Source organism: Armigeres subalbatus, chromosome 2, assembly GCF_024139115.2.
Source record: "Armigeres subalbatus isolate Guangzhou_Male chromosome 2, GZ_Asu_2, whole genome shotgun sequence".
Classification (NCBI taxonomy): Eukaryota; Metazoa; Arthropoda; class Insecta; order Diptera; family Culicidae; genus Armigeres; species Armigeres subalbatus.
This window is the reverse complement of record NC_085140.1, coordinates 350,937,712-350,954,802: the sequence shown is the minus strand read 5'-3', so window position 1 is coordinate 350,954,802 and position 17,091 is coordinate 350,937,712. Positions and strand designations below refer to the sequence as shown.

Genomic DNA, 17,091 nt, shown 5'->3' with positions numbered 1-17,091 from the left:
TAACTGTGGAAGTGCTTAATGAACACTAAGCTGCGAGACGGCTCTGTCCCAGTGTGGGGATGTAATGCCAATAAGAAGAAGAAGAAGTGTTATGAAAACACGGAACACCTAGTCTAAGAGATAAATGCATGTATTGGATAATTAACAAATTAAATTTAGTCAAATAAAAAAACATATATACAGATGTGATCAACTTGCAGTTAGCGGCAGTAAACTATTATTTTGAAAGTTTTGCATTTATATTCCATAACAAAGAGTGCCAGAACTTCAGAAAACATGGTTCTCCATATTTCTAGTTGAAGACAATCAATCAACGATAATGGATTTGAGTCAGGGTGAGTCATACAATTACACAGTAGATTTCTGTAAATTTATGCTTTATTACTTCGTAACAACCACAGAAGTACTTCAATTTCGACAGCCACAAACTACACAATTTATATCAATTAGCATCTTAAAACACATGGTTATTTCAATTCAATATTAATATAACTAAAATGAACCATAAACCTAAATTCAAATAAAACATTCGAGATCGAGAAAGACCCAAAAGACCTCCCCATGGGGGTTGTCATCTTGCCGTGTCAAATGTTTCATCCAAATTGGCACAAAAAGAAAGTTTGTTCTCGCGACAGCGGCGGCCCAAATCCCCTTTCGTTCTACTTGGGCGCACTTTCGATGGCATTCATCACGAAAGCGAACGAATTAGTTGCCACGTTGAACCAAGGTTTCTCCAGCAGACCGTCCCACATGTTGTCCGTGAAGGATCTCCGCGCCGCTGCCGGGGCTGCAGCGTCCATTGCCCTTCCGCCGGCGAAGGACCGGCCACCGTTCAGATAATCGATGTAGTCATAATCCGACGTCAGGGGGCTTACTTTCGAGTAATAGATGGCGGCGAAGGTGGAATAGATGATGAGAACGGCTGTTGCCACCTGAAAAGGGAACACACAAACGAGAACGGGTGGTAAATTAAATTTCAAGAAGGCCCACCAAAATCAGATCCGGCGACTAATAGATTACCTGGAAAGCGGCCCAAAATTTGTACGATCCTTCGGAGATAACGAAATCGTAGTATCCGTTCAGAGGGTCACCCTTGATGTATCGGGCGCTTTCAGCAGCTGTCGCCACGTCGGTGGAGTTTCCTGGCCGAATAAAATGGGAACGAGTGAGATTAACGGCTTTGATTAGGAAACAAATCTGCTTGGTTTACATTTGAACCGGCTTCGGGAAGTGCGGGGGATTTATCTATTTGTGTCTTGGTTGGGGAAAATAAAACATTTTTTAGGAAATGTAGGCAATTGAAGAAAATGGCATTTTTGTTATTTGTAGATGTTATAGTCGACAAACGCTACTACGGGAGAATGTAGCATGCAGCTTAGACAATATTCATTTGGTAGTGTAGTTTGCAATGCCCAAAATTGCTCGAATGAAAAGCTTTTCCGAGACACACGATTGGTGTCCGAATATCAGCCGAAACGGTTTGAATAGAGCCCGAACAGAAATATGTAGCGCGCGCAATTTTTGAAATAATTTCGTTATTCGTAATTGGGTCCTTTCCGAGCGCGGTCAGCTACTAAATTGTTAACCTGTATCCGTAGTTTTTTAAATAAAGTTAGAATAAGCAATAAAGTAGTTATTGAATAAAACGGAGTGTTTAGAACAAACGGAAGTGTCTTGTGCGTCTTATTTTGGGATCTGATCACTACACCGGAAGGGTCACAACATTGGTGCCGTGACCAGGATAGTGATCTAGGAAGGAATCGACGTCGAGACGCCATTGGAACCTTGGACAATAGTGATCTACACTCTATTATACGGAACCAACCGCCATCGAGATCGTGACGATCTTTGGACGTAGCCATCGCGGTTTCACCAACGGTTTATTAGTGGCATTACTCGGACCTTGCGCCTCGGAATTGGACATTTGGACAGCGGATACGATCGGTATTTCGGCGTGTGGAATTGGCCAACAAGAGCTGGTGTAATTTTATTATACAAGGCCTTAACAAAAGGCTCAATTGGTGAGTCTCTGTCCAGACATCTTTTTATTGGTTGGAAGGTGCTTCTCTTGTTGGAATTTCAGAACAATACGTTCACTTCTGTGCTTTCTTGTGACGCCATCGCTATCTGCTTCAAATACCGTACCGCTAAAACCTACGGAGGACGAATCCCAACGAATGGAGTTCCAGTTCGTGTTCTTAGAATTTTACCCATTCTAAAAAAGCCGTTGCTGTAGGAGAATTACATTTATACAAGGCCTAATTGACAGGCTCACCAGGTGAGTTTCTGTCCATCAACTGTAATTCTCGTTAGAAGGTGCTTCGCTGCTTGTATTTCCACAGAAATCGTCATCTTTGAGTACCGGGTCGATATTATCGTTGTGTTTGGCGCTAAATTCATTTGCATATTAAGGCCTAGTTGACAGGCTCACCAGGTGAGTTCCTGTCCAACAAACGATAAATCTGGTTAGAAGGTGCTTCGCTTCTTCATGTTTTACAGTGCTACGTACCATTCATTGTCTGGTCTGATTGCCGTTGCCGTCGCTGAATCATTATTATACAAGGCCTGATTGACAGGCTCACCAGGTGAGTTTCTGTCCAGAAAACGATTATTTCCGTTAGAAGGTGCTTCGCTGGTTGCTTTCCTTACAGTTCAAGGCTTCAAGAAAATCATCATCATGTCGAAGAAGCAGAAGTTGCTTATGCGCACCAGGGACAACGTGGTCGAATTTGTCATGCGCATCGAGCAGTACCTGAACAGCACCGTTCAGTTCGATCATCAGCAGGTCATCATACGCATGGAGAAGCTCGAGCAGAAGTGGAAGGAATTCGAGGAGGTAATGGGCGACATCGAAGGCTTAGAGGACAACGAAGACAACCTAAAAGAACTACAGCAATTGCGAGTGGAATTCGAGGAAAAATATTACACGGTAAGGGGAGGGTTGGCGAATAAGTTAGCGAGACAGCATGCAACACAAAACACACAACCCAATCACAACACCTCGAATGTACAAGCTGCGGTTCGACTTCCTCAAATCAATCTGCCGGAGTTCAACGGTGATTTTGAAAATTGGTTGCCATTTCATGACACGTTTGTGGCTTTGATTGACTCTTCTGCCGATTTGAGTAATATTCAAAAATTTCACTACTTGCGTGCTTCTCTCAAAGGCGATGCGTTGAAATTGGTAGATTCTTATTCTATGAGCGATGCTAACTATAGGGTTGCTTGGGATGGTTTGGTGGCTCGTTTCTCAAACAACTACCTTCTCAAGAAACGACATATGAACGCGCTTTCCGAATATCCGAGAATAAAGAAGGAACCTGCTGTTGCGTTGCATGATCTCATCGATTTCTTTGAGAGAAACACAAATTTTTTGGATCAACTTGGAGAGAAGAACAACGGTTGAAGTGCGACGTTAGTAAATTTGATGGTTTCGAAACTCGTCGAAATTACGAGCGGTGGGAGGAAAACGTCGGACCGGAAAAGGAGCCGACACTTACGTCGCTGGTGCAGTTTCTCAAAAAGCAGACTCGAGTTTTGGATGCAGTTTCTGTTGATCAGCATATATTCGTTCCGACTACGTCTTCGCCACATAATAGTTTCAAGCCTCGAATGGCCAAGGTTTCGGTCAACTCGGCGACTGAAAATTTCTCCTCGAACTGTTTTGCCTGCCAAGACAAAACATTGGATATCTCGGTGTCCAGCCTTTGCGAAACTTCCTGTTGATAAAGGCTGCAACTCACCAACTCCAAGCGGTTATGTAGTAATTGTCTGGGACGAAATCATTTGGCTCGAGATTGCCCGTCAAAGTACCGATGCAAACTTGCTCGAAGAAGCATCATTCGTTGCTGCACCCTGGTTTCCTGGTTCTGGTTCTGGTCCCTCTTCCAATATCTCTCCAGCAGCGAATGTTGACGTACAGTTACCTGGTCCATCTTCATCTGGTGGTGGTTCAAACCCTTCTACTACTGTGGGTCCTTCGACGGCAACAATATCATCGAATTTGGCGGTAGGAAATACTAGGTCGCACGTGTTCCTGCAGACGGTGTTGTTGAAGGTGAAAGATGCATTGGGAAGGACGCACATCGCACGAGCTCTTCTAGATTCTGGCTCGCAGGCTAATCTGATGTCAAGGAGACTATTTCAACTTCTCCGGCTTTCTCGACTGGATAGGAAGGTGGTAATAACGGGAATCGGAGGATCGCGCAGCCAATCGGCATTTGAAGTCTCCACCACAATATCTTCACGCGTCCAGAAGTATTCGATTGCAATGGAATTTCTGGTTTTGGATAAAGTTACCGACGATCAACCTTCACGGTCTATTCCGTTGATGCACTGGAATCCTCCTTCCGATATAGCTCTAGCGGATCCGGAATTTTGTCTCGGCTCCGATCGATTTAGTGCTGGGTGCTCAATACTTCTACGACTTTCTAGTACGTGATGGTGGCCGGTTGCAGGTTCGAAAGTTTGGAAATGCTCTTCCTGTGTTCGTGCAAACAATATTCGGATGGGTTGCGACAGGTGAATCCAAATGCATGGATGAAATAAGCAATGTCAGTTGTCACGTAGCTAGAATAGAACCGTTCGAGAAAACTATCGAAAAGTTTTGGGCTTTGGAGGAACTTTCGAACAAAACACCATATTCGCAAGAGGAAGAAGACTGTGAGGCGCACTTTACTAGTACGCATACACGAGACGGTACGGGAAGATATACGGTTCGTTACCCTAAACGCATGGATTTCTACGACATGATTGGAGAGTCTAAACAAGGTGCGATACGACGGTTTTCCCAAATCGAGAAACGCTTGGAGCAAGATTCTGGTTTGCGTAAGCAGTATTCAGACTTCATGCAAGAATATTTGAGTTTGGGCCACATGAAGTGTATAGGCGAGGCTAGCGATCCGCAATTGGATGAAGGAAAAACGGTCTGTTATCTCCCGCACCACCCGGTGTTTAAGGAGTCAAGTTCGACTACCAAGGTGCGCGTAGTCTTTGATGGGTCTGCTAAAACGTCTACTAATTACTCGCTGAATGATGCTCTGCTTGCTGGTCCAAATATACAAGACGATCTCCTCGACTTGATGCTCCGTTTCAGAAAACATGCTGTCGCATTAGTCGCTGATGTCACTAAAATGTACCGACAGATCAGGGTTCATGAAGACGACACACCTCTTCAGAGAATTGTATGGAGATTTAGCACTGTAGAACCCCTTCAAGTGTACGAGCTCCAAACAATCACCTATGGTTTAACTCCATCTTCATTCCTTGCCACTCGAGTTTTGAAGCTAACTGGCTTTGGACTCGAAGAACAAATGGGATCTTGCTACTTCAGCGGTGCAGGAAGATTTCTACATGGACGACTTTTTATCCGGAGCTGATTCTGTACCCGAAGCTATCGAACTTCAAGAAGAAGTGCAAACACTGATGTCGCAAGGAGGTCTTGAGTTGCGGAAATGGTGCTCCAACAAGGTGGAAGTTCTGCGTAAGATTCCCAAGGAACTGTTGGGAGGAGAGGCAACATTGCACTTCGACGATCTACAAAAAATAAAAACGTTAGGAGTAGGTTGGGAGACCGGACCAGACCAGTTTTGCATCGAGGTTCAACCACCCACACACGAGGGCTATTTAACGAAACGCAAAATTTTCTCGACGATTGCGAAGCTGTACGACCCGCTTGGTTTGGTGTCACCAGTCGTGGCATGGGCAAAAATTCGCATGCAGCAGCTTTGGATTGCGAATTCTGGATGGGACGATCAAGTACCGAATGACGTTATGGTGAAATGGGAGGAATTTTCTTCGCAATTACAATGCCTGGAAGAATACAAGGTTCCGAGATACCTTTTCTTGCTGGGATCATCATCGATTGAATTCCACGTGTTCACGGATGCATCAGAAGCAGGATATGGTGCATGTATCTACGCACGCTCGGAAGACCAGGAAGGAAACACAAAGATTCAACTAATTGCGGCCAAATCCAGAGTTGCACCACTAAAACGCATTAGTTTACCACGACTCGAACTTTGTGCTGCTTTACTTGGGGCTAGGTTGTACGCTCGAGTATCGAAAGCTTTGCGCATGGAAGGTACTCGATGCTGGTTTTGGACAGACTCGACTGTAACTCTGCACTGGATTCAAGCAACACCAAATTCATGGCAAAATTTCATCGGCAACCGTACGGCAGAAATCCAGCAACTAACGCATGGCCATTCATGGAACCACGTGAGCGGAAACGAAAATCCAGCGGACCACGTTTCGCGGGGAATGCTTCCCAAGGAATTGATCGGAAACACTATTTGGCGGAGTGGACCATCATGGCTATCACGAGGAAAAAACGACTGGCCTAAGAAGTCAAACGTAGTTCCATCCGAAGATCTTCTGGAGCGACGAAAATCGGTTTTTGTGGCACAAACAGGATCGGACCATAATTTTCTGTTCTACCGATACTCTTCTTTCCAAAGACTGGTTAGAATAACAGCTCTGCTTCTTCGCTTCAAAAACCAATGTCAACGAAAATTCGCTCCTAGTCCTAATACATTCGTATCAGTCCATGAATTGGAACAGGCCAAGGAAGTCCTTTCAAGGGTTGCACAACAGGAGGTTTTTACGGAAGAGCTCAAGGATTTGGCTAATAATCGACCGGTTTCTAAACGTTCACCACTGCGCCTGCTTCATCCATTCTAGACGAAAATAGCCTAATTCGTCTGCGTGGGCGTCTGGATCACTCTTCTGAAAATTACCAAACAAAGCACCCTATCATCCTTCCAAAGCATCACCCTCTCACATACCTAATCACTGAATACTACCACAAACTCTGTATGCACTCTGGGCCTCGCATGACACTTGCCTCTATGCACCAAGAATTTTGGCCTGTAAACGGCAAACTAGTCGCCAACTCTGTGTTCCGTAAGTGTTTGCAATGCTTTCGTCAAAACCCTACCCCTATCGTTCAACCTGTTGGCCAATTACCGAAGCAACGCACCGCACCAAATAGAGCTTTCGCTGTGACCGGAGTGGATTTTTGTGGCCCTGTCTACTTGAAGCCTGTACACCGACGAGCTGCGGCACGAAAAGCCTTCATTGCGGTTTTTGTATGCTTTGCATCAAAGGCCGTACATCTGGAGCTAGTATGCGATCTGTCAACAGAAGCCTTTATCGCCGCACTACGCCGCTTCATCGCCCGGCGCGGCATGCCAACGGAAATACACTCCGACAATGGTACAAACTTTAGAGGAGCAAATAACACCCTGGTTGAACTGCACCGTCTTTTGGAGAACAAGCGCACGAGAGAAGCAATCAACAACGAATGCAGCCTGAAGCGAATTCAATGGTATTTCATACCACCGCGAGCACCTTCATTCGGCGGATTGTGGGAGGCGGCCGTCAAAACAGCTAAAAACGTCTTTGGTGAAAACACTCGGAAGCACTCAACTGTCCTATGAAGATTTCGCGACCATCCTGACCCAAATCGAAGCCAACATGAATAGTCGCCCGCTGACATCATTGTCGGGTGATCCTGGGAGGCGAGACGTTCTCACACCTGGCCATTTCCTAGTCGGTACGTCGCTACAAAGTCTGCCGGAGCCAGACTACACCAGTATCCCTAGCAACCGATTGCAACATTACCACGAACTGCAGAAGCTGGTCCAACAACACTGGGATCGATGGCGTAAGGAGTACCTCTACGAGCAGAACCATCAAAGGAAGAAGGCTGGATCAGCGACGAACATCCAAGTTGGGCAAATTGTGTTGGTACAAGATGAAGGAAAACCATCTATATCATGGCCGCTGGCACGAATTGTGCAAATTCACCCTGGAGATGATGGCGTAGTTCGCGTTGCGACACTACGAACTTTGAGTGGAACCTACAAACGTTCAATCTCGCGTATCTACCCATTACCATGCGACCAACAACACAACACCGATGAGATCTCGACACCTGCCAGCTAAAGTCCTAAAAATAAGCAAATATTAGTGTATAATTATAGAAAATAAGTCATTCCTAGTGGTACAACGATGAAGCTATGTCTGTTTTCTTGTTTTGTTGTAAATTTGGAACGTCAAATTTAGGTGGCCGGCTATGTAGATGTTATAGTCGACAAACGCTACTACGGGAGAATGAAGCATGCAGCTTAGACAATATTCATTTGGTAGTGTAGTTTGCAATGCCCAAAATTGCTCGAATGAAAAGCTTTTCCGAGACACACGATTGGTGTCCGAATATCAGCCGAAACGGTTTGAATAGAGCCCGAACAGAAATATGTAGCGCGCGCAATTTTTGAAATAATTTCGTTATTCGTAATTGGGTCCTTTCCGAGCGCGGTCAGCTACTAAATTGTTAACCTGTATCCGTAGTTTTTTAAATAAAGTTAGAATAAGCAATAAAGTAGTTATTGAATAAAACGGAGTGTTTAGAACAAACGGAAGTGTCTTGTGCGTCTTATTTTGGGATCTGATCACTACACCGGAAGGGTCACAACATTATTATTAAAAGGATTGGTTTTTAATTCATACGAGATTTTGCTCGTGCAAGCAGTATAAAATTAGGAAGGAAACTGCATGTTCATTACATTCCCATATTTGTTGTTTTATAGATTTATGATCTTAATTTTTAAGAAGAAATTATGAATATTATCAAGCTAAATACAGTCGGCTGATTCGACGAGTAATTTGAATTTAAATCGCATTCATCTACTAAAGACTGAGAACCCCGCAATAGTTCCATAATAGCAAAATAAGATTAGGGGCTTTCCATATACCACGTAGACAATGTATAGGGCAGGGGTGTATGGCGAATGTCCACGGTACATACAAACTTTTGAAAATTTATGTAAGCAGTGTCCACGCTGGCCTAAACCTGACCAAAACCTGCCCACGTGGTATATGGATAGCCCTTTATTGTATTTGTTGTGTAAACAAATATAATAATTTAAATTTCCGGATGATTTTTGGTATAATGAGCCAACTTAAATAAAAAATCAAACTAGAATTGTCAAATGTTATTTTCTTTTATTCTATGAATTTTTACTATATAAATTTCCATTTTATTCCCAAACGAACTTTCCCATTATCGGCGGCTTTTACGAAAGGGCTCTAAAATGTAATTTCTTGTTGTTGATATGTTTGTTATTGTCCAAAGATGGTCTAGTAGCCTAGAAATTTGAGCATATCGACATAAGGAGAGTGAATCCAGAACAAAATAACACATCGAGATAGAGAGATATCGAGATAGGGAGGTTATCGAGATGTGGAATGCCCAAATGTATGTAGATCGAAGGGACCGATGAAACCATCGACATAGGGAGAGCTATCGAAATATAGAGAGCCGTAATATATTAAATTGTAACAAATAATTAATTGAAAATAATAAATTGACTTGTTGCAGATTATGAATGGAGTTTTTAATATATTCCGTATGAAATTCATTGAAAAAAACTCAAAGGTGCAGCCCAATCGGGTTGTACGCAAAGGTGACGTATGACTACGTAGCTATACGAAATGGAGGGTATTTTTCATCATAATTTGTGTAAATTTATTAGCATTGTGCAAACTGCTCGGAGGTCAACCGAATCAAGAAACTGAAGGTAGCTCCCAGTTGGATGAACCAGCCGTGGAAAAGGAACGACTCATCGGCCGCATCGCCACTGAAGGCATTCGTCTATCTTTCAGTGGATATCATCAGAATCCTAGAAGACATTATGCTCACAAATGTCCGGACGAAAGGAAAAAAATACGCAGAATCGGAGGTGGCGCGAAACAAAACACAAATATATTAATTTGCAACGTTCAACGACTTCCGCCCGCGATGGAAGCGTACATGCATCGTTTTCTATAGCGCTGGTGGCAACGTGAGCAGGACTTCAAGAATAAATTACAAACAGTCCTTTTCAGGACTTAAACTATTTATCCAAGAAGAGGTTTTGACCGCTAGGAAAATTGTTTACCCAGACAAACAGACTGTTCGGCTGTTTAAACGACAATGACGATTTTGGAAAGATTTGTTGTTTTTAATAATGCGCCATTTGAAAAACTAAGGCAGCTAAAGAAATTTTAACTAAGGTGGCGTCTTCATCGATTTGGCCGTCGTCGACGGAAAGTGAAATTTTCTGCCAAGATTCTTTGGTTTTGTTTCGTTAGTCATTAGAAATGATATCGATTTTTTTCGGGTTACCATCGTTTGGCGACGACAGAAAGTTGCCTTTGGTAGCACAACCACAAGCGCACTACGGAGGGAGATGATGCAATGAGTTTGTTCAAATGGATGGCGTCAGTAGCAGTCAAATGGAATTTCCTCACAAGATTTTGATAATGTTTTGTTGTAGTTGAGGATTGAAAAGCTTCATTATTTGAAAAATATCGGTTCTTTACAGTACCATTATTTTACACAAGGGTAGTTTAATCCGGGATGCAAGAATGTTCATCAAAGTCCAAAATTAATAGTTTGGCGTTAACAGAAGGTTTTTCTTCGATAGCAGAATGAAAAGCGCGCGTCGGTGAGTGACAACGCAACAAATTTGTTCGAATGAATGGAATCGCTTACAGCAACCGAACTATCACGCCAAACGCCAATTCCACCGAAACAGTCCATTTTGCAATCAACCCTTTCTGTTCAGAAGATGCTGGTCCTGAGAAGGACCAATTTTGTGTCCCCAAAGCACGTTTCCAATAACTAACTGCAACCCAATGCTTGTCGAAACGTTAGGGTTAGAATTCCACTTCGTGTTGTTGTTGTTCGACGACCACTCGATGAGTTTTCGCTAAGACGCCACCATTTGGAATAAATTTTCAGCATCGCCACTGCATCGCACGGGATCGAAACAGACGTCATTTTTGTAATCAACTCTTTCTTCACATAAAATGCTGGTTTGTTGAGGTTGAATGACGACCACCAACGCAGACTTCCACCACCAATTCGATGATTTTCCTTTGAAAATACTATCAGAGCGCCTTCGTGCTGCTGTGTTCGCTCCGCTGCGTCGGCTCTGCGTAAAATCTTATTTAACCGCTCTCTGCGAAATCCCTATCAAAATGGCTCGCGCGCTAGAAAGCAGCTTTCTTGTATTCAATAAATTAAGCCCGTTAGCTCCACCCCTTTGTGGTCTGGTATAGGTGTAAATATAATGTGCGCTCATAACGATTAATGAAGGGGCGGGGCTAATGAAATTACTTCATTAGATATAAGAAAGCTGGTTATCGACGCGCGTGAGCCATTTTGATCGGGACTCCGCAGACAACGGACCGTTCGGAGGATGACAAATTTTAAGAATCTTATGAAATTTTCTCGCAAGATTCTGAATTTTGTTATGAGATGTTGTTTACCTAAGATGCGTATTGTTGCGAGGAATGACAACAGAAATTTGACTCAAGACGAAGTTTCTCCATACTACAAAACATTATCTTTCGGCATCTGTCTGTCCGAGCGACGTTCACCGATGGGTGGTTGCTGTAGAAAGTTTCCACTGAGGTGGCGTCTTCATTGATTTTATACAAAAGGTACCATTTTATACAAAAGAAGGTTGATCCGAAATAAACTTTCTTCAAAGTGCAAAAGCTCAATCGTAAATAGCAAATTTGATGGCGCGTCGGAGGGAGATGATGTAGTGAATTTTAATGGATGGAATCACTAACAGCAACCAAGCTACCACGCCAAACCCGATGCCACGGAAACAGTCTTTTTCGCAATTAACTCTTTCTTTTCGTAAAATGTTGGTCCTGAGAAGAACCAATTTTCTTTCCCAATTCCCATTCAAATAACTAACTGCATCCAATCGCTTGTCGACACCTTGCGCTGCAACTGTCCGACAGCCACTTGATGATGATCGCTAAGCCTCCAAAGGTTGAAATAAATTTACAGCATTGCAACACTGCCACCCACTTCGTGCTGCTGTGTCCGCTCCGCTGCATCGAATGTCGAACCGCTCTCTGTGGAATCCCGATCAAAATGGCTCGCGCATCGAACAGCAGCTTTCTTATATTTAATAAATTAAGCCCGTTAGCCCCGCCCTTTGTGAGCTGATATGGTTGTAAATATAATGTGCACTCATAACGATTAATGAAGGGCGGGACTAATGAAATTACTTCATTAGATATAAGAAAGCTGCTTTTCGGCGCGCGTGAGCTATTTCGATCGGGTTTCAGACAACGGACCGTTCGGAGAATAATAAATTCTAAGAATCCTATGAAACTTTTCACAAGATTGTTGCGAGGAATGACAACAGAAGTTTGACTCAAGACGAAGTTTCTTCATATTACAAAACATTTTCTTTCGGCATCTGTCTGTCCGAGCGACGTTCACCGATGGGTGGTTGCTGTAGATAGTTTCCACTGAGATGGCGTCTTCATTGATTTTATACAAAAGAAGGTTGATCCGACTATCCGAAATAAACTTTCTTCAAAGTGTAAAACTCAATCGTAAATAGCGAATTTTATAGCGCGTCGGAGGGAGATGATGTGGTGAATTTTAATGGATGGAATCACTAACAGCAACCAAACTACCACGCCAAACCCGATGCCACCGAAACAGTCTTTTTTTCGCAATTAACTCTTTCTTTTCATAAAATGTTGGTCTTGAGGAGAATCATTTTTTTTTCCCAATGTTCCTTACCAACTAACTGACACCACAATTTGTAATAAATTTTCAGCATCGGCACTGGCGGTGCGGGATCGCCACAGTGCTATTTGTATGGTCAACCTTTTCTTCATATGAAATTCTGGTTCGTTGAGGTTGAATGATCTGCAGCAACACATCGAGGACCACCACCAATGCGATTGATTTCCTTTGAAAATGTTATTAGCGCCTCCGTGATGCTGTGTTCGCTCCGCTGTGATCGCTTTGATGCGTCTGCTCTGCGTGAAACCTTGTTCAAACTGAGGATTAGATCCAAATCCGCAAGTGATTGATTTTTGATGTCTGTGCTAGTGATGCATGAACGTGATTGGTTAGTTTACCTATTTCTAAACTTTTCATCAATTATCGATAATAAATAGTTGAAAATCAGTATTTACAAATAAATACAAAGAAGCGTTGACTCATCCTTGATCGAATGGTCCAAAAAAAATGAAAATCCATCGAGAAACGGCTTAGATATTAAAGTTTAAAGTCTATCATATTTTCGTGACGGTCCCCGATTATCGCAATCGTAGAGTGTACCCCAATATAGAAAACACAGACGTAGTCCTACGTCAAAATCTTTGAAGAAATAAAAGTAGAATTTTATAGCCAAAAGGGTTTTACTTCAAATGAACCGTGGATAGATGCAACCAAGATGACTGCCGTATTATGATAAATCTCTGTAGTTTCATATCCGAGAGGAGGGAGGTTTCGATAATATTAGTCGACCTGTGCCGAGGGCAGATGGGGTTCTAACATAAATTGCCCTTACTGTTTTATGGCGGGCACTAGTGCAGCAGACCGTTATTTCTCAGTTACTCGTGGGATGAAAATGAGTACAAATTCAAAAAAATAACTGTCAAGGCTACGACTGACTCATAAGTCATGTGAGCACAAAGTATCCGGTTTGGCTTTTCTTAAAACCAGCTACTCATTAGTTTGCAGGAGGAGATGAAATTGACTGCCCCACAACACTTACCTCCTGGACCTGGAGTAATAATTGTTCATAATACATCACAAGCATCTAACTCGAACTCGAAATAATTCGGCCGCATCGAACTTTTTGGAGGAGATGGAAGATAACGAGGATGGAATCAGGATCATCATCAATCCCCAAGAATCTCAGGTATCTATTGAAAGATTTGAAAAAAATCATACTATGGATGCCAAGGGTGCTGGAGTAATAAATTCTAATTAAATGCACGCGGTCACAGAGGAAACTGCTCAAAATTTGGGAGAGCGGAAAATCTTGTGCCCACTTCTGAATGCTCGAGGAACGACCTGTACTAATCCGGTTGGAGGACCCCAAGCTAAAAAAGATGAAGCACAGCGTGCGCAACAGTCCTCAACCCGAGCGTCTCAGCGAAACTATTCCGTACAACCGAATACTCTCGGGGAGGGATTGATTGGTAACATCTATAGCAATATGGCCTAACACGTGAGGTTCGGAATAACACCAAAAAACTTTCCCACTGTTCAACTCACTTCAGCTCAGCTCAGGACCTTTTTCAAGAAGCATTGCCGCTCTGAGTAGCTCAACGGCGCAAAGAAATCCATCAACCTCATCTTCAAATACGGCTAATTGGTTCTTATTAAAGAACGAAAGAGTATAACCCCATCCGGAAAGATGCAGAACTGGTGGTAATGGACAAGGTTATATTATCACGTCCAGTCATGTTCCGTGCATTCCATGCATGCGTGGATAGACTAACAAACTTTTTCAAAATGCCACTCCAATGAAATGGAGTGGGTGGGCCACGAAGAACGGCTGGTTCGTTTACTGCAGAGCCCTGCGGCACATTGAGCGAATTGATAAAGTTCTTCTTTCCAGATGCAACCCCTGAATCAAGTCCTGGCAACCAAGCTAACGAAGTTGCTGTCTCAGAGAGGTTTACCCCGTTAGGCATAAGTACGTTAGGCTTAAGTACGCTAGGCATAATGGACGTCCGGCATAACGGACGATAGGCATAATGTATGTTAGACATAATGGACGTTAGGCATAAAATGACCCAAAGAACAGCATATTACATAAAAAAGGCAGAATTATGCCAAACGTCCATTATGCCTAACGTCCGTTATGCCCAACGTCCATTATGCCTAGCGTACATACTTATGCCTAAAGTCCTTATGCTTAACGTACTTATAACTAACGTCGCGGACCCGTCTCAGAGAGTCACAAGAGATTCAACCATGGGTTTCAGGATCTAAAAAAGATGTTTTAAAGATTGCGAAGGAAGTTTTTACTCGAGCCAGGGTTGACAGGGTTGTGAGATCTTACGAACCATTCAAATTCAAGTCGGCTGGCATGGATGCAATATTCCTAGCGTTGATCCAAAAAGAAGAGAAGAGACTGTTTCCATCGTTGGTAGAGAATTTTAAGGCGAGTCTGGCTTTGGGACATATTCCTAACCATTGGAGTCACGTCCAAGTTGTCTTCATCCCGAAGGCAAAAAAAAAGTTAAACCAACCCAGGCCGATACGTTTATCCAGGGTTTCGACTTTTCGTTTCAATGAGACCAAAGCAAGCGTTTTTCGGGTCAAGGGAGAATCTTTTATCGTTGTTTAGGTTGAGGATCATCTTTCACCCAACAATCTTCTCCCAACAATCGACTCTCTACTTCTCGATGTTCTACATCTCGATATCTCTTCCTATATCGATGGTTTGTTCAGTTCCTTCAATCTACATACATTTGAGTTTTCTACATCTCGATAACATCCCTATTTCGATATATCTCTATCTCGATGTGTTCTGATCATATTTTGTTCAGGATTTACTCTCCTTATGTCGATATGTTCAAATATTTAGGCTACTAGGCCATCTCTGGACAATAACAAACACATCAACAACAAGAAACGACATTAAATTTTGTTTTGTTGTCGTTTTTCATAGCAACGAGCTTTTTTGGATCTAGTACCCATTTCAATTTTCCTTCCATTCCTCGATCTCTCCCTATCTCGATGGTCCCTTCAATATCGAGATGTGGAGAGGCGACTGTAGATGAAAATCCGTTTTCGTTTCATCATTTTTACCTCTCACTCACTTTTCACGAGAATTATCGCAGAACAATTACAAAATTGTATGGCTGCGCCGGGACTCGAACCCAGAATAGTTAAAATATAATAGCTGTTGGAATGCGCTTACTCTAGCCACACCACCACGCTATCTGTATGAAAGCGTTAAGTTATTTGTTCCACATAAGCCATGAAAAGACACAAATATGAAGGAAAAAGAGCAAGCCAACCTTTGGCGGCAATCGAAGTATGCGAAAAATGGTTATCACTCTCCAGGCTGTTGCGATTTCTCCCCGAAAATTTTCGTGAGGGAGCATCCTATGCTCCTGAGATTGAGCATAACGAACTCTGCGTTTTTCTTGTATACAATGGAAAAACACAAATAACAAAATTACGAAAGTAGTTAATACCTTAAGGTGGTTATAAAACAAAGCCACAAATCGGCCATCTTGGAAACCACGTGCTTTTTCTTGTGATTTTTCAAGAGCACGAATTGAGAGAACCACAATGTCCATGGGGATGAAACATTCGTAGATCGTTTGCTTACTTGTGCTAAACAATCGACTTCAATTTCAGCATTGTACGAAAATTATTACGCTAGATTTGATCTTTTGATAATAGGAGTAGAAAACCGTGTGGTGAATTTGAAATTCACCACATGGCTTGATTGTATAATCACCTTAATCACATAACCCATTTTGACCAACCTAATCGAAAGATCTCTTCAGAGCTTAACGGTTCACACATCACTGTGAAAGCAACGAGAGGGTGCCCGCAAGACGTTGTCTTCTTCGTTCAGGTCACTGGCAGTGGATAAGCTTCTAGATAGCCTAGAAAAAAGCGGCATCGAAATGGGTTTGATGTGCCTATGAGTTTATGGATCCTATACACCCCGAGTGGTGCAAAGGGTAGACTTGAAAGATCTCCATCCTGGGCGCTCCAGTCAACACAAAATCGTAAAGAAAATTATGTTGAGCTTTTTAGTGGAATGTCTTCACTTGTCATTAGACGAGTTTGTACCATCTCATTTAATTCCACCACTTGATTGTACCTTGACAGATACGTATTTCGACCTCAACAGTAAGGTCGTCTTCAGTGTCTCTTACTTGACTCGACTTAGTCGATAGGAGGCGATATACGTGTATATTGTATGAGGAAGAACCTATATAGCCTCCACTTTAGCACTTTATGTGACATCATATACGATTTTGTGTTGACTGGGATGTTCAGCTATCGCCTTAACCTGTTGCCAAGGAAAATTTCGGTCGATTTTATTTCTTTATTGAGGCTGCGCTGCCATGAGCCTCTGAATCTACCTCTGTTGCGATGTACAGCTGAATTCCAGTATAGTGCTTATATACAGATCTCGTTTCCACCCCTACGTAAGGTGTGGCCGACCCAGTCCCACTTCCAATCATATAATGATATGCTTATGACGTTGTAATAATTGAAGGGGCCAAATCCGAAATAGT

At 42.7% G+C, this 17,091-nt stretch overlaps 1 protein-coding gene across 1 annotated transcript in view; it reads right to left on the bottom strand.

Annotated features, from left to right (window-relative positions):
• Positions 1-360: 360 nt before the first annotated feature.
• Positions 361-17,091, bottom strand: part of LOC134217085 (uncharacterized) — a 74,456-nt gene continuing 57,725 nt past the window's right edge. Inside the window, exons 3-4 of the mRNA XM_062695852.1 lie at positions 1,021-1,142; positions 361-932 (exon numbers count right to left, since the gene is read on the bottom strand). Of these exons, the coding sequence (XP_062551836.1) occupies positions 660-932; positions 1,021-1,142 (395 nt within the window). The 3' untranslated portion in view covers positions 361-659. The remainder of the gene's footprint in view (positions 933-1,020; positions 1,143-17,091) is intronic.